General features: G+C 46.1%; 1 protein-coding gene across 1 annotated transcript in view; it reads left to right on the forward strand.

Annotated features, from left to right (window-relative positions):
• Positions 1 to 23,011, forward strand: part of PGM5 (phosphoglucomutase 5) — a 359,677-nt gene that overhangs the window by 151,137 nt on the left and 185,529 nt on the right. Inside the window, exon 7 of the mRNA XM_075317778.1 lies at positions 9,996 to 10,111. Coding sequence (XP_075173893.1) covers positions 9,996 to 10,111 — 116 coding nt within the window. The remainder of the gene's footprint in view (positions 1 to 9,995; positions 10,112 to 23,011) is intronic.

Below are 23,011 nucleotides of genomic sequence, written 5' to 3' on the forward strand. Positions count from 1 at the left end.
AATCAATAATGACCTTCTGCTACTAATTCTTTTATCCATATAAGGGGCAATTGTTGTGTAGTCTTGTGAAATGCTGAAGCCATTAAAGGTTAGGAAGCAAGGGAATCATTAAAGCAACTCTCATTTATAGTGTTTTGGAAGTTCATGGATGAGTAAAATATATCTGACAGAAGGGAATTCATGGGCTGATAGACTGATAAATATGACTATACAAAGCATGAGTATACATGAGAACATTTGTATACAAGTTTTACTGCTTTCCCAAAATAAAAAAGAACCTCTCATCAGGATTTCAAAACCCTAATTAAAGGCATGTGTGTAAAGGCCCTTCAATGATGATTGCAGGATTTTGCTTGAAAAACGAGCGATATCCAGCTGTGACGTTTTACCCAGAAGTGAGGGGCGGACACTGCACTTCAGCTCTACTGCCGCTCTACACATTTCCCTGTCCCCACCGCCAGACTCTGTTTTTTGACTGACAGGTCACTCTTCTCTCATTAACAAATAAGGAATAACGTTTGGAACACCATTCTAAAGGCTACTTTACACACTGCGATATCGGTCCCGATATCGCTAGTGTGGGTACCCGCCCCCATCTGTTGCGCGACACGGGCATATCGCTGCCCGTGCCGCACAACATCGCCCACAGCCGTCACACATACTTACCTGTCTGGCGACGTCGCTGTGACCGGCGAACCGCCTCCTTTCTAAGGGGGCGGTCCGTGCGGCGTCACAGCGACGTCACTGAAACGTCACTGAACCGCCGCCCAATAGCAGCGGAGGGGCGGAGATGAGCGGGACGTAACATCCCGCCCACCTCCTTCCTTCCTCATAGCGGCCGGGAGGCAGGTAAGGGGAGCTTCCTCGTTCCTGCGGCGTCACACGCAGCGATGTGTGCTGCCGCAGGAACGAGGAACAACCTCGTTACTGCTGCAGTAACGAGATTTGAGAATGGACCCCCGTGTCGCCGATTAGCGATTTTGCACGTTTTTGCAACGATGCAAAATCGCTTATCGGTGTCACACGCAACGGCATCGCTAATGCGGCCGGATGTGCGTCACGAATTCCGTGACCCCAACGACTCCACATTAGCGATGTCGTAGCGTGTAAAGCCCGCTTTAGTCTAAACTGGGTGCAAAAACCTAAAAAAACATCACTATGGGGAGATAAGGTATGCACACCAGTGACTATGTAAGGGGAATACATGGAATAGCAGAAACTGCTGTGTGAATACTGACTTGAAAAATCCAATAGCTATATGCAAGAGTGAATATGTGAAAAATGGAATCTGCATTACTGCCATGAACATATGAATCAAGAGAAACTCTTCTCTCATTGACCTGCCATTCCGGCCTGAGATTCTACACAGGTGCTGTCATTGCCTGCAGATGGATGTCCCATCAGATAGACGGGCACAGTATCTCGGGCAGGGATGGCACGTCACCAAGAGAAGGCTGGATTGCTCTACAATCTTCAAACTACTATAAACAAAGTATTGATGTAATCATTATTAAAGGGTTTTAGAAGATGTGCCTCTACTTAGGGGTGTAATATCCCAGTAAGTTCCTTGTAATTTTTTCAAACATTGTTTACTCTTCAAATGTCTACTATGTACTGCTAAGTTCTAGTTCTAGTTCACAAATCTGGAAGTGCTCTATATGTAACTACTGTATACACCTATTCCGTTCAATATGTATTTATGTAATGATCCACTAGACAATAAATTGGAGCCATATAAAATTTATTGAAATGTCTGCCTCCCATCACATTTTTAAATTTGAGCTTTACTTAGGAACATACAATTCATTGTTAAAATTGAAAAGTAGGAACAAAACGTAGGCTTGTTTCATATTGCTTTTAAATTCCCATTCATGACTCGGAGGATGACTTCATCTAAATACCCAACTTTGGACTTTGCTTAGCCTCATTGTCCACTTTTTTATTCCGATACAATAGCGCAGTCTTTTCAGCCATACACTGTTGTATGTGGCGTTAAATGAACTCTAAAGTTTCAGATCTTGAAACAGTGTTTGAATAATTGAAGTCAATAGCTTAGCCAGGTGATGCATGACATGTATGTTGTTAGAGGATTCAAGCAGAATCTCCTGAGGGAGTATCAATAGGCAGTCAAACATGAGCATTGCCTAAGGATTTCCTTTACCCAATAAGATCACAAACCACAAACAGTTAACGAAATATATGAATTTAAAAAGGAAATTAGGTGAAATTTCAATTTTGAAAACTGGTGGAATAACTTAAAACAATGAGTGAAATCTGCTTACACGGTATATGTCACAGGGTGTGATGAGCTAACTTGGAGCAGGGGCGCCTACACCCGCCCTAGGGCTAGGATGGCTCTAGCTGTCCCTGTTTCCAAAGATATGTCTAATGGTGACAATGTTTGGGATGCTTTCTTAAGTCTAGCTCCTAAATAACCCTGGTCTATACCCAGGGCTGGCATCAGCATCTGACACACCTAGGTCAATGCCGGGCTGAGTTCCGAGAACTGCAGTGCTTGGTCTGGCAGACGCACTATCCTGGATGCTGGATAGTGCGGTTGCTGACCCTTTAATCCACACTGGCACACAGCATTCACTGCTGAATGCCCTGAAGTTCATCTGTGGGATGAGCTATTGCGCAGTGTGCTCCAGTCACACAGATGAAGAGCAGCCACAGCGCAGCTCCAGCCAGCGCCCCCCAGCCCACTGAGCCCAGCGTATGTACTCCCTCACTGTATTGCCCCCCTGATCTGTGTGGACCCCCCTCCTGAGCTGTATGTTCCACACACCCCCCCGATCTGTATGGGCCCCCCTCCTGAGCTGTATGTTCTATCCCCCAATCTATATGGGGCCATCCTCCTGAGCTGTATGTTCCACCCCCCCCCGATCTTTATGGGGCTTCTCAGACCTGAACTGTATGTTCCACCCCCAATCTGTATGGGGCCCCTCTCCACCTGAGCTGTATATTCCACACCCCCCTCACCTGAGCTGTATGTTCCAAACCCCCATTCTGATCTGTATGGGGCCCCCCTCCACCTGAGCTGTATGTTCCATCCCCCTGATCTGTTTGGGTCCCCCTTCACCTGAGCTGTATGTTCCATGCCTTCCTTGACCTGTATGGGGCCTCCCTCCATCTGAGCTGTATGTTCAACCCCCACCCGAGCTGTATGTGTCCTCATTCATGAGCTATATGGACCCTCTCAGAGCAGTAGGTGCCCCCCCAGATCTGTATGGGACCCACAGAGCTTTATGTGCTGCTACCTCAGAGCCGTACGTGCTGCCACCCCAGAGCCGTAGGCTCTGCCAGCCTAGAGCCGTAGACACTGCCACCCCAGAGCCATATGTGCTGCCACCCCAGAGCCGTATGTGCGGCCCTACAGAGCCATATCCGTTGCCACCCCAAAGCCATATGCGTTGCAACCTTAGAGATGTATGTGCTGCCACCCCAGACCCATATGTGCAGCCCTACAGAGCCATATGTGCTGCCACCCCAGAGCCGTATGTGCTGCCACCCTAGAGCCGTATGTGCTGCCACCCCAGAGACGTATGTGCTGTCACGCCAGAGCAGTATGTGCCGCCACCCCAGATAGATAGATAGAGGGATAGATAGAGGGATAAATAAATAGAGCGATAGATAAAAAATGGATAGATAGGTTGATAGATGATGGATATGTAGATAGATAGAAAGATAGATAATGGATAGATAGAGGGATAGATAGATGATGGATAGAGAGATAGAGGGATAGATAGATGATGGATAGATAGAGGGATAGATAGCTGATGTATAGATAGAAGGATAGATAGATGATGGATAGGTTGATCGATAGAAAGATAGAGGATATATAGATAATGGATAGATAGATAGGTTGATAGATGATGGATAGATTGATGGATGGATGGATAATAGATTAAATAGATATTACAGCTTTTATTATTTATGTATGTGTTCCCCCCCCCCCCAACAGTATTTGTGATAGAGCAGTGACCCTGCGGGACCTTGAGTCTGAGTTCTGGCAGGGTCACTACCGGTCGGTGACATCACTCTATTACCGCTTGTGAGGCCCTGAAGTTCTCGCGAGCGGTAATGTGTTGACATCACCAACCATGAGAAATGTCCTGGAGTTAACCCTGCAGCCTCGTTCACGGGGCTGCATTTAGTACTATGTCTCCGACATCTCTGGATCAGTGTGTAAGCATCGTGGGACCTCGTGGGGATTGCGTCGGACCTGAAGGGGTATTTGGGGGGGTTAATAAAGGGGTGAAAGAGGGGGATTTTTTTTGTTATATTTCAAATAAAGGATTTTTTCGGTGAGTGTGTTTATTTACGGTCACTTACAGATTTAGTGACGGCGTGTCATAGACACTGCCATTACTAATCTTGGACTTAGTAGCAGCTATGGGCTGCCATTAACTCCTTATTACCCCAATTGCAACCGCATCACGGCAATCGGGAAGAGTCGGTAACATGCCGGGACTGTCGCATAATGGATGCGACATTTCCGGGGCAGCTGTGGGCTGATATTCTTGGATGCAGGAAGGGGGGAGCATTAACCATGGCCCTCACTCTCCCCAGCCTGAGAATACCAGGCCCCTGCCGTGTGCTTACCTTGGATGGACGGTAAAAATATGTCGGAGCCCACGTTTTTTTTTTTATTTTTAGTATGTACGTTTCTGATTTCTATGTGCATTATACAGTATATGTATGTGTCTGTGTGCGGGTATGATGTGTGTGTCTGTGTGTGTGTTTACTCTCTGCTCAATTTCTTCTTCCTCTCCTAATGACATCAATTCCTTGCAAAACGCAGGGCAGTGATGACCATTATGTCTTGAGAAACGCGAAATACCGCAGGAATAACGCAGGAAAACGCAATGAATTTTCTGCAGTAAAACATGCAGCAAATCCACGGTAAAAAAAGCAGTGTGCGCACAGGGCATTATGGTTACAGATACACATAAGATGACATTTTAACCCTCAACTGGTGAAGTGGGGTTTGCAACACCCCAGGGAAATTTTGTTCAGCTGGCATTCATTGGAAAATGCTTGTATGAATCATCAATGTATTACACTTTCCGATACTTGTGGGTGTCAAAAATTTGGTATACTCATGTGTAAACAATCGCCAATAAGAAAACGATTAAAACAAACGTGATCTTTGCATTTTCTGTAAAAATTAGAGATTTCTAAACACTGGGGTATAGGAAAACCCACATCACCAGTTGCGTGTCAAACATCCCACCTCACCAGTTAAGGGTTAAGTTGGATGCTGAATAGATCATCTTACTTTCTATATATGTTCTTTTCACTTCACATGAGTTCCCCCAAAAGTGGCCATGTTGCATCACACAGGTTCAATTATTTCTGAAACTTCCACCAAGTGGTTGTTGAACACACCAACTTTTACCCTGCCTACTATGGACTCCACTCCTTTTATTCTTTTTTAAAGTGGACCTATCACATTAAAGGGAACATCTTTTATATATATATATATATATATATATAATTCTGATATTATCATCGTAATGTCTGACTCTTAATACTCTGTAGGCCAGTTCTTGCCACATTTCTTCAGCTTTTCAATTGCTTGATGTTCATTCCCATGTCATTCTTGATGATATCCAGACCACAGACCTTTGGTTTTTCGTTTCCTTTTACCAATCACTCCAAGTAGCATCTCCTTTGCTAAAGAATTTGCCCTCATTACATGTCCAAAATAGATCAGTTTCTGACTGGCAAGTTTGCCGTCCAGGAACAATTCTGATTTTATGTGATTAAAATCATTTGTGTTTGAGATCAAGGTGCTCCATAGAATTCAAGAGGTCTTCGCCTGCACCATAGCTCAAAGGTATCAATTTTTCTTCTGTCTGCTTTTATAAGAGTCAACATCTCACAGCCATCTGTTTCAATTGGGAACATCCTTTTAGTGATCAGCTTTTGTTTGATGGTGAATGAGACATACTTCCACTTCCATATTTGGTCCATGACCGACTTTAGTGCTAATCAACACTTCATCTCTGGTGTCGAATTGCAACTGTGATTAGCAAGGGACCCAAGAAAAATGAACCTGTTGACTGCTTCTATTGATGATCTTTATGTGCATTTCCTCATTGGTGGGAGTCATGATTTTCATCTTGATGTTGAGGTAAAATCTAATCTCACATTTTTCTTTCAACTTCAAGATCAGCTTCTTCAAGCTCTTCTAAAGGCCGCTTTACACGCTACGACATCGCTAATGCGATGTCGTTGGGGTCACGGAATTGGTGACGCACATCCGGCCGCATTAGCGATGTCGTTGTGTGTGACACCTATGAGCGATTTTGAATCGTAGCAAAAGCGTTCAAAATCGCTCATCGGTGACATGGGGGTCCCTTCTCAAATATCGCTGCTGCAGCGTGTACGATGTAGTTCGTCGCTCCTGCGGCAGCACACATCGCTCCGTGTGACGCCGCAGGAACGAGTAACCTCAACTTAGCTGCCGCCGCCCGCAATGCGGAAGGAAGAAGGTGGGCGGGATATTACGTCCCGCTCCTCTCCGTCCCTCCGCTTTGATTGGGTGGCCGCTTAGTGATGTCGCTGTGACGCCGCACGGACCGCCCCCTTAGAAAGGAGGCGGTTCGCCTGTCACAGCGACGTCGCAGGGCAGGTAAGTAGTGTGCCTGGTCCGGGCGATGTTGTGTGCCACGGGCAGTGATTTGCCTGTGTCGCACAACCGATGGGGGCGGGTACCCACGCTAGCGATATCGGTACCGATATCGCAGCGTGTAAAGTGGCCTTTACTGTCTAACTGAATGGTTTTATTATCTGCATATCTAAAGGCCCCGTCACACACAGAGATAAATCTTTGGCAGATCTGTGGTTGCAGTGAAATCATGGACATATTTTTCCATTTGTACACAGCCACAAACCTGCCATGTGATTGTCCACAATTTCACTGCAACCACAGATCTGCCGCAGATTTATCTCTGTGTGTGACAGTGCCTTTTAGATTGCTTATGGTACTTCTGCTTATTTGCACCTTACACTTAAATCATCTATGACCACCTTCCATTTCTGCAAAGAGGTTGAAAAGGAAAGAGGTTGCATTCTTATCATATGCCCTTTTTGATCTTGAATCATCTGAATCTCCATACATGAAAAGTTAAAACAAAACAGTCTAAAGCGTACTTTACACGCTGCAACATCGCTACTGATATATTGTCGGGGTCACGTCGTTAGTGACGCACATCCAGCGCTGGTAGCGACATCGCAGCATGTGACACCAATGAGCGACGATCAACGATCGCAAAATCATTCAAAACCGTTGCTCGTTGACACGTCGCTGATTTCCTTATTATCGCTGCTGCCACAGGTACGATGTTGTTCGTCATTCCTGCGGCATCACACATCGCTATGTGTGATACCGCTGGAGCGACGAACATCTCCTTACCTGCGTCCACCGGCAATGCGGAAGGAAGGAGGTGGGCGGCATGATACGTCCCGCTCATCCCCGCCCCTCTGCTTCTATTGGCCGGCCGCTTTGTGACTTCGCAGTGACGTCGCTATGACGCCGAACGCACCTCCCCCTTGAAGGAGGGATTGTTCAGTGGTCACAGCGACGTCGCTGACAAGGTATGTGCGTGTGACGCTGCCGTAGCGATAATGTTCGCTAGGGCAGCGAGCACAAAATGTCGCATGAACGACGGGGGCGGGTGCTATCGCGCTGGACATCGCTATAAATCGCTAGCAATGTCGCAGCGTGTAAAGTACCCTTTAGTGATAAACGCTCGGGCCCTTTAATAATAATAATAATAATAATAATAATAACTGGGGCTCTCCATTGTCATACTATTTTAACATTTGTGTGTCTCGTCTTCCTTCTGTTCTGGGAGATACTTATGTGTTGGGGGAAAACTGATTATGCAGCGTGTAATCATAGGGGAGATCTGAGCGACTTTCTTACTTCGTATTGAATGTAGTTATGCAAAACCAATGTAGTAAGATTTCTGTGTATGATGGAACAGGAGGAATCTAAAAGAAGCACACCTCACAGGCATCTGCTTTCTTCTTCCTTTAGCTTGGCTGCATATTACACTGGAGAATCTTATTAATGTCTGATGAATAACAATATTTTTTATGTAATAAAGTGCAGGCTTCTGATTGGAAGTGAAGAAAAATGTCACCTAATTTGCATTTTTCTCACTTGCTGCCTATAGGGATGAATTCAAATCCCGTGCTGTAATATTTGTACACTATTTTACTTAATACGAGCCCCAGAAGCTGTGGTATGATCAGACCATGTCCCTGTACGGTCAGACACAGCCATTACACAGTACATAGCAAGGACACATATATAAGATTATCTCAACACAGGAACATTTTTTTAAACACATCCAATTGTGGAAATTATTATTATTCCAAGATCTGTTGGTTAAAATGAAGTTTGTTCATCGCACAGCCGCTGTAAGCACAAAGCTCTTATTACCATTCCAATTGTACAACAAGGGAGAGAACAAAAATCAATGTTGCGATGTCGCAGCGTGTAAAGCCCGCCTAAGAGTCCGTTTACACAGGTCCACCAGCGGAACTAAATGACCACCAATATACATTTACTAATCGGCTGTTGTTTAACAGCCTTCTTAGTTTTCCTTCGCATGTCCGTGCAAAACACAAACATTTTGCATGGTCCATGGTGAAGTTGCGTATGTGTGTGCGTGTGTTCTATCTGTAGGAAATCCGGATAGCACAGCAGGAGCTGGTATAGTTACCTGTCTCCGGTGCTGATGTCTCGGCACTGCTGTTACTTCCAGGTCCGTGGTGAGTGCAATGAATATGCAATGAGCATAATGAGCAGGCCCAGAAGTAACAGCAGTGCCGGAGGCAGGTAAGTATAAAAATAATTTATTTATATGTGACTTGTATTTTCTTTGGTATGTGTCACACTGATGTCACACGGATCACATCGGTGTATGGTCCGTGTGACATCCGTGCTTGCCAGCAGAAAACATAAATGTCGTTGTGTAGAGCACACAGACATGCATGTACTCCACAAGGACACACGGTCTGTGTGAAAACACAAATGTGTGACTAAGCCCATTGATTTTAATGGGTCTATGTGAGTCTGTGTCTCCGGTACATGTGAAAATGGACCTCACATGTATCGAAGACAGGGATGTTTGAAGGAGGCCTAATAAAAGGAAGACTGTGGTGAACGATGCCGACTGAACAATTTCTAGCAAATCGTAAATCGTAAAGGGTAATGTAGTCCTGTTTACACAGAACAATGACCTGCCGAAAACGATGATCTTTTACACTATTCATCAAGTAGTCGGCAGCCTGTTTAGACAAGACAAGCATTCTTAAGAACACTCGATCATGGTAATCCTTCAGTGTAAATTCAGCTCAACATTTTATGAGTTCACGAACTCAAGAATATGGTATTTATTCCATTTGGTAGCCTTTAGCATAATCAGTCTGGAACAGGCCAGCAAATGGGAAGGAAGTTTCAAAATGAGAGGAAATTGTCTTTTATTTCCACATGTGGATTTATTTACTCCAATCCCCTAGTAAGAATTGGGAGTAACCGACTGGTGGAATAACAATATTTTTCAAGTTGGTATAGTGAAGACACAACTGCTCCTATTTCCAATTCGAGTCCTTAATCTATTCAAATAAAAACACAGTATAATGTGTTTGTTGTCCTTTGGAAATATAAGTATAAGATTAAGGCAGCTTGTGACTATGATCCTCACGTGTAAGCCAAAGACTAAAGTAAATATGCAGAGTCTCCAAGAAAAACAAACCAGTCCATGAAAATGAAATAAGAGCAGAAAATGTTCATTATCATTAACTTCATTGCTTTTTAACAATAGAGACATGAATCGGACCTCAGACACTTACAACTGTATAATGGAATCTGAGCTGACTTTAATTTCAGTAAAATAGTACAAAATGCTATGTGAAAACCATCCATCCTGTGCACTAAATAGAAAACATGGGTTAACTTGAAACTTGCATTTCAGGGTTGCAAAAGCAATGAAAATGCCCGTGTATGAAACTCCAACTGGCTGGAAATATTTTGCAAACCTAATGGATTCTGCGCGGTGTTCCTTGTGTGGAGAAGAAAGTTTTGGCACAGGTAAGCTATATCCCTTTATTTAGGCCTCATTCACATGTCTATTTTTCATGTACAATTGCCATCCATATTTTTAATGAATAGTGCTCGTACCTATGACAGTCTATGGTTCATAAGTCATATTTCTCCCTCAGACAGAAGTGGTCCGTGCAAAACCTTGAGACATGTCCGATATTGATCCAAGAGTAAGATCAAAATCAACAATGCATATAGTAATTGAAAAAAAAATGACAGCATTAGGATGCCATCTGTGTGCTGTCCGTTTTTCACAGACAAATAGGGGAAAATAGAGAAACTTTTTTTCTCAGTGAAAAAACTGATGAAAATCATGACTGGCGAAACTCGGTCTATTTTTCTCATACATGAAAATTACTGATGTCTGAATGAGACCTAAGGTGTTAAATTTGTAAGCTTGCTGTAGGCTATGTCTTTGCCTTCATAAGAAAAAGGAATAACGTTTGGAACACCATTCTAAGTCTGAACTGGGTGCAAAAACCTAAAAAAACATCACTATGGGGAGATAAGGTATGCACACCAGTGACTATGTAAGGGGAATACATGAAATAGCAGAAACTGCTGTGTGAATACTGACTTGAAAAATCCAATAGCTATATGTAAGAGTGAAAATGCGAAAAATGGAATCTGCATTACTGCCATGAACATATGAATCAAGAGAAATTTAGCTACTGAATTGATCAATGCAATAGAGCCCCAACACTACGCCAAAGTATTTCTCTACGTTGGGGTCCCTAGCTTGTGTGTGTCCTCTCATGCAGTTAAAAAACTTACCGTGTATGGGAAGCTGAGACCCAGGCTATTTATGCGTATGATATGGATTGGCAATAGGTGTGGTTGGGGAGGGTTCACAAACGAAAAACTACTAACAATAAGGAATAACGTTTGGAACACCATTCTAAGTCTGAACTGGGTGCAAAAACCTAAAAAAACATCACTATGGGGAGATAAGGTATGCACACCAGTGACTATGTAAGGGGAATACATGAAATAGCAGAAACTGCTGTGTGAATACTGACTTGAAAAATCCAATAGCTATATGTAAGAGTGAAAATGTGAAAAATGGAATCTGCATTACTGCCATGAACATATGAATCAAGAGAAATTTAGCTACTGAATTGATCAATGCAATAGAGCCCCAACACTACGCCAAAGTATTTCTCTACGTTGGGGTCCCTAGCTTGTGTGTGTCCTCTCATGCAGTTAAAAAACTTACCGTGTATGGCAAGCTGAGACCCAGGCTATTTATGCGTATGATATGGATTGGCAATAGGTGTGGTTGGGGAGGGTTCACAAACGAAAAACTACTAACAATAAGGAATAACGTTTGGAACACCATTCTAAGTCTGATTCCATTTTTCACATTTTCACTCTTACATATAGCTATTGGATTTTTCAAGTCAGTATTCACACAGCAGTTTCTGCTATTTCATGTATTCCCCTTACATAGTCACTGGTGTGCATACCTTATCTCCCCATAGTGATGTTTTTTTAGGTTTTTGCACCCAGTTCAGACTTAGAATGGTGTTCCAAACGTTATTCCTTATTGTTAGTAGTTTTTCGTTTGTGAACCCTCCCCAACCACACCTATTGCCAATCCATATCATACGCATAAATAGCCTGGGTCTCAGCTTCCTATACACGGTAAGTTTTTTAACTGCATGAGAGGACACACACAAGCTAGGGACCCCAACGTAGAGAAATACTTTGGCGTAGTGTTGGGGCTCTATTGCATTGATCAATTCAGTAGCTAAATTTCTCTTGATTCATATGTTCATGGCAGTAATGCAGATTCCATTTTTCACATTTTCACTCTTACATATAGCTATTGGATTTTTCAAGTCAGTATTCACACAGCAGTTTCTGCTATTTCATGTATTCCCCTTACATAGTCACTGGTGTGCATACCTTATCTCCCCATAGTTTTGCCTTCATAAGATCATACCTACAATCACAGTGGATATGTACTCAAAATGCTAATTACTGTGAGCGAAATCCTTCTATGCCTCTTGAACTCCAAATTAATATGACTTGTCTTACGAGCGCAGCCCCGCAGGTCAGGACCCGCTGCATCCAGGGCGCAGTGAGTCCTGATCGTGGGCATATACTCTAAAGGGAACCTGTCAGGTGCAATATGCACCCAGGACCATTAGCAGTTCTGGTTGTATATTGCTAATCCCTGTCTATCTGTTCCTGTATACATTAGCATAAATAAAAGATCTTTAGAAAAAGTATTTCTATAAATATATATACTAACATGTATATATTATACATCTATATACTACCATGCTAATGAATGTGCAGCTTTGCTGCACATACCTCACTCTTCATGGCGGCAGGGGAGGATGGATGCACAGTGCGCATGATCCGGAGTCCCCTGGACTTCCAATCATGCGCACTAAATTGATGCCGGGTGTAAGCTTTCCGGCTTCAGTGAGGTATAGTGCACATGACCAGAAGTGCTGAGGAGTCCGGATCATGCCCAGTATGCATCCATCCTCCGCCGGCCGCCATAAATAGTGAGGTATGTGTAGCACCCAGGGGGCAGGGGGTTGTCAGGCACGGGGTGTCTCGTACCTGTGTTACTCATCACCGGGCTGGTGTGATGATCTGGGATTGATACGGTGGCCTGCCTGGCTACATGCCCCGAGGTGTTCACCAAAAGGAGGGAAAATGATGGGGGTAGTATTAGTAGAAATGTCGTGATGTCTCCTGTGGTATGCGGCCAGGGATTGAGCCGCCGCTGCTGTCGCTGTCCTCTGGAGAAGATGGTAGTAGTAGCCAGAGATGGTATTGCTCCCCACAGGTGGACCGGGCCCCGGGGAGGATGATGATGGGAGTAGTGATGGCGTTTGAGCGTCGAGGCGCGGTGCCGGTAATAAGAGTCCAAGTCAGTGGCTGCGGTTCCAGGTGTCTTTACTCACTCTTTGTGCTGTGCCGCTTGCCCAGATAGTACTGGTCACCCGCTGTGATGGGCTCCGTCAAACACAAATCCCTTTAGAGGTCAGTCCGGTTTGGTGCTCGGTGAGCCCCTTCCTCCTAGCGCCGCGTGTGTTGGAACCCCGTGGCTTAAAGATACTTGGGGACCCCAGTTCGTCTTGAGTAGTACTCTTGTCCCTATTTGCAGGTACCGCGGCTCCAAAATGGGAGCTGGTCCAGTCCAAAGCCCCGGATCCTCTCTGGTACTATGCTTTCGGGCTTTTTGTGGCCAGGGAAGCTTGAAACCTCCCTGTCCCAGCAGATTCTGGAAAACCATCTTGGAGTGTGAACTTCCCTAGGGTCCTGCACCCTGAGTGTGGCGCCCGTTCCGAGGGAGCATTTAAGCTCGCACCTTGGCAACCGCATGAACTCCTGTGTCCCACCAGAGCACCTGGGAGACACGTGTGCTCCTTTCCTCTCCTGCTGGAGAACTCCCTTAACTGTTGTGTTGGCTCCTAACTCCCCCTTGTTTGCTGCCCCTCCTCGGGTCCCTGTCACTAGTGGGTGGTGCCCCCCATGTTTGAAGGCTACCTTAAGATTCTACCCTAGCCCAGTCCCCATTAGGGAGAGCAACCTGGTTGTGTATTTGAGTGAGTAAATGATGAAACCGGTACCAACCTCCTCAGGATCTGGGTTAAGCATTAAACCTTAAATTAAGTGCAATACTCTTTGGCGACTGAAGCCTCAGGTGCGCCACATTTGTGCAACGATGCTGCTCATTCATTAGCATGTTAGTACGCCCACAGGGTCGTGCTTTCCGTGCTTTGTGGGCCGGCTAGCCAAGGGAACTCACACCCTTGCGACTAGTCGCTGGCCTCATTAGCATGTAAGAAACGATCTTTAGAAATACTTTTTCTAAAGGTCCCTTTATCTATGCTAGTGTATACAGGGACAGTTAGGCAGGGCTTACTAATATGCACACAGAATGCTCGTGGTTCTGGGTGCATATTGCACTTGACAGGTTCACTTTAAAAAATGCACCAAAAATTCACTGTGTGCACATAGCCTAATGTGGCCATGAGCTGAGCCCTTTTTTACTTATTGTTATGCATAACATTTCCACTCTTACATGAAATCATGTAAAATCATCCCTTTTTGTGGAAAGCTGACTCTAATGCCAAGATAAACATTTACACTAAACGTAACCATATGCTGATTTAGAAAAAAAAATGAACCCAATTATGATAAGGTTTAGATTTTAAGAGTGGGATTTCTTTACTCAGTCCCCCTGATAACAACAACCCAGTGCTAAAAAGCAGTAAAGAATACTCAAACGCATCAGTAATGCAAGTGTTAATGGGATTCAGCCGCATACCTATGAAACAAGTAAGAGATCTTTTTTACAGCATTACATTTTTTCATTTGGCCTGTAAATAAAAGCAATTCTTCTGCTATAAAAGGCCAGACAGCCTTGTAACGATCTGATGCAAAGTTTCCCAGAGCGTTTTTTTGGCAGCATATCTTGGAGCTGAATTCATGTTTTCTAAAACCCTTCCATTTCTGTAGACGCGCACGGAGAATATCTGAGATGTACTGCTCATGATGCACGGTGCCAACTTTAGGGCTGGGAGAAAAGCCTGGGAGCAGTTGTGATTTCATCTCCGTCTGCTCATCCCTTACAGTTGTGTCTCTGCATTCCGGAAATGTTTGGGTTTTAAATGATTTGCCTGTGATGCCTGCACATACTCAATGGGGCCATCGCTCTAGCATACCTCCCAACTTTTAAAGAAGGAAAAGAGGGACAAAGTTTGCGGCGCGCGTAGAGCGCCGCGGCAAATTTTTAGGCCACGCCCCCTAACCACACCCATTTCACAGTCACGCCCATATCCACTCCCCATCCACACCCATTCAGCACAAACACGCAGGCAGCCGGCGGGCCTCCAGCACGGACACGCAGGCAGCCAGCGGGCCTCCAGCACGGACACGCAGGCAGCCGGCGGGCCTCCAGCACGGACACGCAGGCAGCCGGCGGGCCTCCAGCACGGACACGCAGGCAGCCACAGTGAGGCGGCCGGTCGCCTTCACAGACAGGCGGCCGGCCGCCTTCACAGACAGGCGGCGGGCCGCCCGCACAGAGAGGCGGCCAGCCGCCCGCAGAGAGAGGCGGCCGGCCGCCCGCACAATGAGGCGGCGGGCCGCCCGCACAGACAGGCGGCAGGGGGGCGCCCGCACAGACAGGCGGCAGGGGGGCGCCCGCACAGACAGGCGGCAGGGGGGCGCCCGCACAGACAGGCGGCAGGGGGGCGCCCGCACAGACAGGCGGCAGGGGGGCGCCCGCACAGACAGGCGGCGGGGGTGCGCCCGCACAGACAGGCGGCAGGGGGGCGCCCGCACAGACAGGCGGCAGGGGGGCGCCCGCACAGACAGGCGGCAGGGGGGCGCCCGCACAGACAGGCGGCAGGGGGGCGCCCGCACAGACAGGCGGCAGGGGGGCGCCCGCACAGACAGGCGGCAGGGGGGCGCCCGCACAGACAGGCGGCAGGGGGGCGCCCGCACAGACAGGCGGCAGGGGGTAAGGGGGGAGGGAGGGAAATCAGCGCTGGGGAGATTAGTTTACTGTACCAGCAGCAGCACAGGCAGCGCTCCTCTCTATGCCACGTCTACTAGGATGGTAGGAGGGAAAAGCAGGGAGGCGGAGAGAGAGTGGGTGGGCGGAGCCCGGGAGCCGGCCGTCCCGCCCGTGGCAACGGGACAAACAACGTAAAGCGTGAAAGTCCCGCTGTATCCGGGACGGTTGGGAGGTATGCAGCATGTTAGAATGTGTACATAAGATCCCGCTGGTGGTGGCCGCAGCTTATAGGCCCCAAATCTGGTGACAGGTTCCCTTTAAAGTGAACCTGTCAGGTGCAATATGCACTCAGAGCCAGGAGCAGTTCTGGGTGTATATTGCTAATCCCTGCCTAACCGTCCCTGTATACACTAGCATAGATAAAGAGATCAAGAACAAATATTTTTAAAGATCTTATATCTTATGCTAATGAGCGCGGGGACTAGTCACAAGGGCGTTACTTCACTTGGCTAGTCGGCTCGCATAGCATGTTAGCATGTTATTACGCCCCTGTGTGAGTACTAACACGCTATATGAGCCGACTAGCCAAGTGAAGTAACGCCCTTGGGACTAGTCCCCGCGCTAATTAGCATAAGATATAAGCTCTTTAAAAATACTTTTTCTATAGATGCCTTTATCTATGCTGGTGTATACAGGGACAGTTAGGGAGGGATTAGCAATATACACCCAGAACTGCTCCTGGCTCTGAGTGCAGATTGCACCTGATAGGTTCCCTTTAAAGGGAACCTGTCACCAGAAATTTAGCAAAAAAAATAAAAGATTCCCCTCTGCAGCTCCTGGGCTGCTTCTGGAAAGGTTCCTGTTGCTATTGTGCCCCCTTTGAGACCTAAAATAATACTTTATGAAGTCTTACCTTTTTGTATGCAAATCTGTTTTTATGGTCACGGGGGCGGGCTGCCTGGCGTCCGTTATTCCCCCTCCTGCCGTTGTACGCCGTCCCCCATTGCTCATTTCCATACATGAGGACGCCTTCCTCATGTAACTGTCCTCCTGAAGTTTTGTGCATGCCCAGTGCCACTCTCGCGGGAGTAAGCACTGTGCAAAGTGTGAACGCTTTTGAGGTGATTGCGCAGGCGCGAGATTATGGGCGGCGCTGTGATTGTCATCAGCAGCGTCATCCAAGTACCTGCCCATAATCTCGTGTCCGCGCTTCTCACTCTGCCTCCACCGTTATGCGCAAGCACTGGCCATATGAACCACGTTACCTATTATCATGGGCGCGAGATTATGGGCGGCGCTGTGATTGTCATCAGCAAAGTCATCCAAGTACCCGCCCATAATCTCGTGCAAGCAGTAATAGGTAACATGGTTCATATGGCCAGCACTTGCGCATAACGGTGGAGTCAGAGGGAAAAGTGCGGGCACGAGATTATGGGCGGGTACTTGGTTAACGCTGCTGATGACAATCACAGCGCCGCCCATAATCTCGTGCCTGCGCAATCACCTGAAAAAGCGTTCACATGCGCAAAACTTCGGGAGGACAGTTACATGAGGAAGGCGTCCTTGTGTATGTAAATGAGCAATGGGGGACTGCGTAAAGCGGCAGGAGGGGGAATAACGGACGCCAGACAGCCCGCCCCCGTGACCATAAAAACACATTTGCATACAAAAAGGTAAGACTTCATAAAGTATTTTTGTAGGTCTCAAAGGGGGCACAATAACAACAGGAACCTTTCTAGAAGCAGCCCAAGAGCTGCAGAGGGGAATCTTTTATTTTTATTGTGAAATTTCTGCTGACATGTTCCCTTTAACTGGTAGGGGAGCCAGGATAAAGCAGAGCTGAAGCTGTTGGGAAGCTAGGACCCAGCAGCTCTGCTCCACAGGCAGGAGACCACTGATCGGTAAGCTAATAGAAGCCTGCAGATGTCACTCTGCATAGGTTATTGCCACTGCTATCTGCAGGAGAGAGAAGTGCTGATTGCACGGTCTCCTCAGCGTCCTGACTCCCCGCGTGTCTGCAGCAGTGAGAAGCCGCACACGGGGAGTCAGAGAACAGCTGCAGACAAACGCAGGCTCCGGGACTGGGGGGGGTCGGCTCTGGTGCAGGGGGGGGGCTCTGCTGCAGGGGGGGGTCGCTCTGCTGCAGGGGGGTCGCTCTGCTGCAGGGGGTGATTTATACCTCAGCAGCAGTCACAGGAGTAGGTGCTCGCTCGGCTCTGTAATGAATAGTAGAAGGGAGAAACAGCGAGGCGGGGCTACAGTGGGTGGGTGGAGCCGTGACAAACAGCCTCACGGGCGGGACCCGGGATCAAAGGCTCAGAAGAGGGACTGTCCCGCTGTATCCGGGACGGTTGGGAGGTATGGCTCTAGAACTGACACTGTGCCATCTTTCCAGTATGACTTTGCCCAAATTCTGTTCAATTCTTTTTTCACTATGTTTGTACATTGTAATTCTGTAAAAATATAATTCCCAGTATGACGTGCCAAATGTATCAAGCCTCAGATCAGACTCGTACAGATCCAACAAAAGGACCCCTATTCATTTATAAAAAAAAAACTTTAGTGTTTGCTGTGATTTCTAATATTTGTAAGATAAAAATTTGTGTTTGTTTGTAGTCTGTGACCATAAAGACACAGATCTACATAAAAGCTATAGGCATAAAATGATATATTTTTATTTAAAGGGGATGTCCACTACTGTGTAACTCTTATTAACTGCTAAAGAGTCCCACATTCAATAAAAAGTAAATACTCTTCTAAAGCACCAACGCCGCTCTGTGATGTTGGCACAGTGTTTGTCGGGGATCATTCAATATTATTATGTCACCTGACTGCTGCAGCCAACCAGTGGCTGCTGATTGTCTGCAGCTTTTCAGTATTCCATCAGAGTACGGTAAATGTCCTCTCTAATGCCTCTTTCACACGTCCGTGTTTTCGGTATGTGTCAAATGTACAGGAGACACAGACACACGTAGACCCATTAAAATCAATAGGCTTGCACATACGTCCCTGTTTTGACATAGACCCAGTATCCATGTGGATCACACGCATTTCAGTGTGCTCCACACGGCGACATATCCGTTTTTCTCTGGCAACACTGATGTGACATGGCCCGCACACTGATGTGACATCAGTGTGACACATACCGGAGAAAACACGTATCTTTGAAATAAAATGATTTTCTATAATCACTTGTCTCCAGCGCTGCTGTCTTCGATGCTGCTGCTGTTACCCGCTCATTATGCTCTTGAATATTCACTGCATGTTGGACCAGGAAGCAGCGGCAGCACCGGAGACAGCAGCGCGGGGACAGGCGACTATAGAGGTTCATGCTATTTGTGTGCTATGCGGATGTCACATGGATAGCAGACTGGACACACAAACGGACACACACACACACATACATACTCACCTACACCACGGACCGTTAAAAACGTGTGTTTTGCACAGACGTGTGCATGAGGCCTTACATAATACTGAAAGGCTGCATCCAATTACCAGCCAATAATTAGCTGCAGTGGTCATGTGACTTTGCAATATCACGTAATCACCGGGAGACAAAGCTATGACGCTGGGAAACTTTAGTAGGTAAGAATGGATTGCCTAATAGACAACCCCTTTTTAGAATTTACATATATTTTTCTATAAAATCCATCGCAGCAGTAATGAAATCATTGGATGTGTCCTGTACACTATTAGTGGCGGCCTGTGTGGATGCCTATATACTTTAGTGGAGGTGTAAGAAAAACACAAGGGAGGAACACTTTAAAATTAGAGAAACATAGAAAACATTTACAAAGACATTTTTTAAACAATAGGTTTTTATTGCTTTTCAGATTGTTCATATACAAACATAAAAGACCATCAAAAAGCAGGTAATGGTTCATTTACACTATGGAATGTGTCACAAAAAATTCAGTATAACGAAAAGCTAGGAAATGATTAGTTTAGCTGTCTGAACTGTCACCATATAAGGCTCTACTGATCGCATTGGTGTCTATGGCCTGGTGGCCAAATGAATGAACACGAAGCCTTTTCAAGGTCTTGTAAATACTCTAATATATTCCTAGCCTTCGTCCCTCAACTTGGGGGACTCGCTACCATAACCAGAGAGAAGAAGCAAATATAAGAGAAAGAAAGAGAGCAAGCTATAACGTAAGAGGAGAAACAGAGAAGAAAAGATATTTCACATTGCACTTTATTTCAGGATATGTCGGTATAAGGGAGACGATAAGAATGCTTCCCAGGGGAACCAAGTCTTGGCGACTGTATCCCTTTCCTGGTCGGAACCTGCCACTAATAACTCCATACGGTGTGTCAGGTTCACTTCTTCAAACCATTCCTCCAAAGAAGGGGGATCCATGGATCTCCAGTGTCTGGGGATTACTGTTTTTGCGGCCTGCAATAGATGTCTGAGTAGTGATTTTTTGTATCTAGATATAGACATAGGAATCATATAGAGCAGGATTGCTTCTGGAGACTTTGGGACTGAGATCTCCGTTACCTCCAACACCGTTTTGAGGACTCTGTTCCAGAACGCGTGCAGGGTCGGGCTGGAGCACCATATATGTGAGATCGTTCCCAGCTCCGTTCCACAACGCCAGCATGTATCCGGCACCTCTGGAAACCAGTTATTTAAAGTAGTTGGGACCCTGTACCACCTCGATATTATTTTATAACTTGTTTCTTGTGATTTGGAAGCTATGACTGATTTATGAGAAAGGGAGAAACATTTATCCCATTGGATTTTTGTAAAGGTTTTATTAAGTTCCGACTCCCAGGCCTTACAGAATGAAGGGAGGGAGAGTAGATCTTTTTCCGAGAGCAACTTGTAAATAACCGAGGTTGCATGTGGTATAGTTGATTTTGCGAAACAGAGCGATTCGAAGATAGACAGAGGGCGTATCATTGTGTCTTTCTCAGGGATTGATGCGTAAAAGTGCTGGAGTTGGGTATATTCAAATACGTGGCACGGAGTGGGGGTTGTCTCTCCCAGGATCGTGTTAAGAGGCAGCAGTATTCCATTGGGGGCCACTTGGTGTAAACGTAGTGGGCGGGATTTGGGGCATCCTAGAAAATTCAAGGCGGTACATCCCGGTTTAAACTTGGGGTTTCCTGAAATGGGAAATAAGGGGCCATGACCGTCCAACAGCACTTTTTTCAGAGAAGGGACGTTCAGGGATTTCAGTGTATTTGCTGTTGTATAGGATATGTCTAGATTATTTGGAAGAAGGGAAGAGCGTAGCCAAGGTAGGGTTCCGATCGGAATTGGACACACATCCGTTGCCATGCGTACCCATAATTTCGTCGAATAGCTATGAATTAAGTCTAGTACTCGAGCATGTGCTGCCGCCGAATAATATCGACGACAGTCCGGCAAACCCGTCCCACCAGCTCCCTTAGGATGTATCAGTGTTTCCCATCGTAACCTCGGATGTTTTGACGCCCACACGAAATTCTTAAATTGACGCCTGAGACCGTCCCAGAACGAGGTTGGGATATACGTGGGAATCGTGTGTATTAGGTACAACAGCCTGGGGAGGATAGTCATCTTTAATATGTTAATACGTCCAAACCAGGAAAAACTCGTCCGCTCCCAAGCGGCCAAGCTATTCTCCAATCTGGAGAGGAATGGCTGAAAATTCAGAAGGAACAGTCTGGACAGGTCCAAGGGCAACTGGATGCCTAAATAGGTTATGATATTTCCTGCAGGCCACTTAAATGGATAATGCGTCTTCAAATCTCTTTAGGGAGAGAGACATTGAGGGCCTCGGATTTGTCCATATTAATCTTGAAATTGGACCACCTACCGAATCTCTCCAGTAGATCCAACAAGTTAGGCAGGGAGGTCGCTGGGTTGGTTATATAAATTAGTACATCGTCAGCGAACGCTGAGCATTTATACTCTTTACCCGCTAATTTAATTCCTCGACTCTCAGGGGTGTTGCGGATAGCAGTCAGGAGGTGTTCCATGATTAGTATATAGAGAAGGGGGGATAGTGGGCATCCTTGTCGGTTGCCATTGAGGATGGTAAAAGCGTTAGATAATGAGCCATTAATTTTTAGCCTAGCTGCCGGGGATTTGTATAGTGCAAATATTTTTTCACGGAAAGAGGGACCGAGACCAATATGCGTAAGGGTTTGTGCTAGTGAAGACCATGAAATTCTATCGAATGCCTTTTCAGCATCAAGGGACAGGACCATCAACGGTATTTTATGAGTCTTTGCGTGGTGTATGATATCAATTGTTTTTAGGGTGTTGTTCCGTGCTTCCCTGCCTGGGACAAAGCCCACCTGGTCCGGGTGGACCAGTGAGGAGAGCAGTGGACTCAGCCTATTTGCTATTAATTTTGCGTACATTTTTAGATCGGTATTCAAAAGTGAAATTGGGCGGTAGCTCTTGCAGGTATGTGGGTCTTTTCCCGGTTTAGAGATTACAGTGACATAAGCTTCCGTGGATTGGGCAGGAAATGGGCAGGACTCAGAGATAGAGTTAAATGCTACCAACATCAAAGGGGATAAGAGGTCTGCTAATGTTTTGTAAAATTTTCCTGTGAAACCATCTGGCCCCGGGCTTTTGTTGCTTGGTATATTTTTTATTACATCCAATAATTCTGTGTGAGTAAATGGGTTATCTAGCTCAGATATCACTTCTGAACTCGGGATACTGAAAGGGGAAGCGATGGGGTGTGGAGTGCTTACCGGATTAGGAAGATTGTATAGATTTGAGTAGTATGAGCAGAAAGTTTCCGAAATCTCCGCCGTTGTGTGGACCATGGAATCATTGGGTCCCTTAATGCAGGGAATAAAGTTTTGCGTGCATTGTGAGCGTAAGGCCCTAGCAAGCATCCTTCCCGGTTTATTACCAAATTCATAAAAGCGGCTGCGTCCAATTTGAAGGTATCGTTTGTAAGAGTCATCTAGCAATTGTTTTACTTCCTGTCTTGCTTTAAGAAGGTTCCTCAATGTTTCTGTTGAGAGCGTAATTTTGTGAGTTAGTTCTAGTTTGGCTACATTTTGAAGGGCGGAACTCAGAGCTTGGGCTTTGTCTTTTTTTACACGCGAGCCGTGTTTTATTAGTACCCCTCTCAGTACGCATTTGAGGGCTTCCCATTGAAAGATAACGGCAGTGGTGTCGGCAGTGTGATCTGATAGGAAGTGTCTTATGGAATCCTGTACGTCCTCCAGACATACAGGGTCCGCAAGCAGGCTCTCGTTCAATCGCCATGGGCGCATCGTTTTAGAGAGGGAAGGGATCGCCAAATCGCAGTAGATTGGGGCATGATCAGACCATAGTATGTTACCGATTGTTGTGGAAGATACCCAAGGAAGGGCTGAATGTTGGATCAATATATAGTCTATCCTACTGTAGGAGTCGTGCGGTGTAGAATAGAAAGTGT

The sequence above is a fragment of the Anomaloglossus baeobatrachus genome, chromosome 1, assembly GCF_048569485.1.
Source record: "Anomaloglossus baeobatrachus isolate aAnoBae1 chromosome 1, aAnoBae1.hap1, whole genome shotgun sequence".
NCBI lineage: Eukaryota > Metazoa > Chordata > Amphibia > Anura > Aromobatidae > Anomaloglossus > Anomaloglossus baeobatrachus.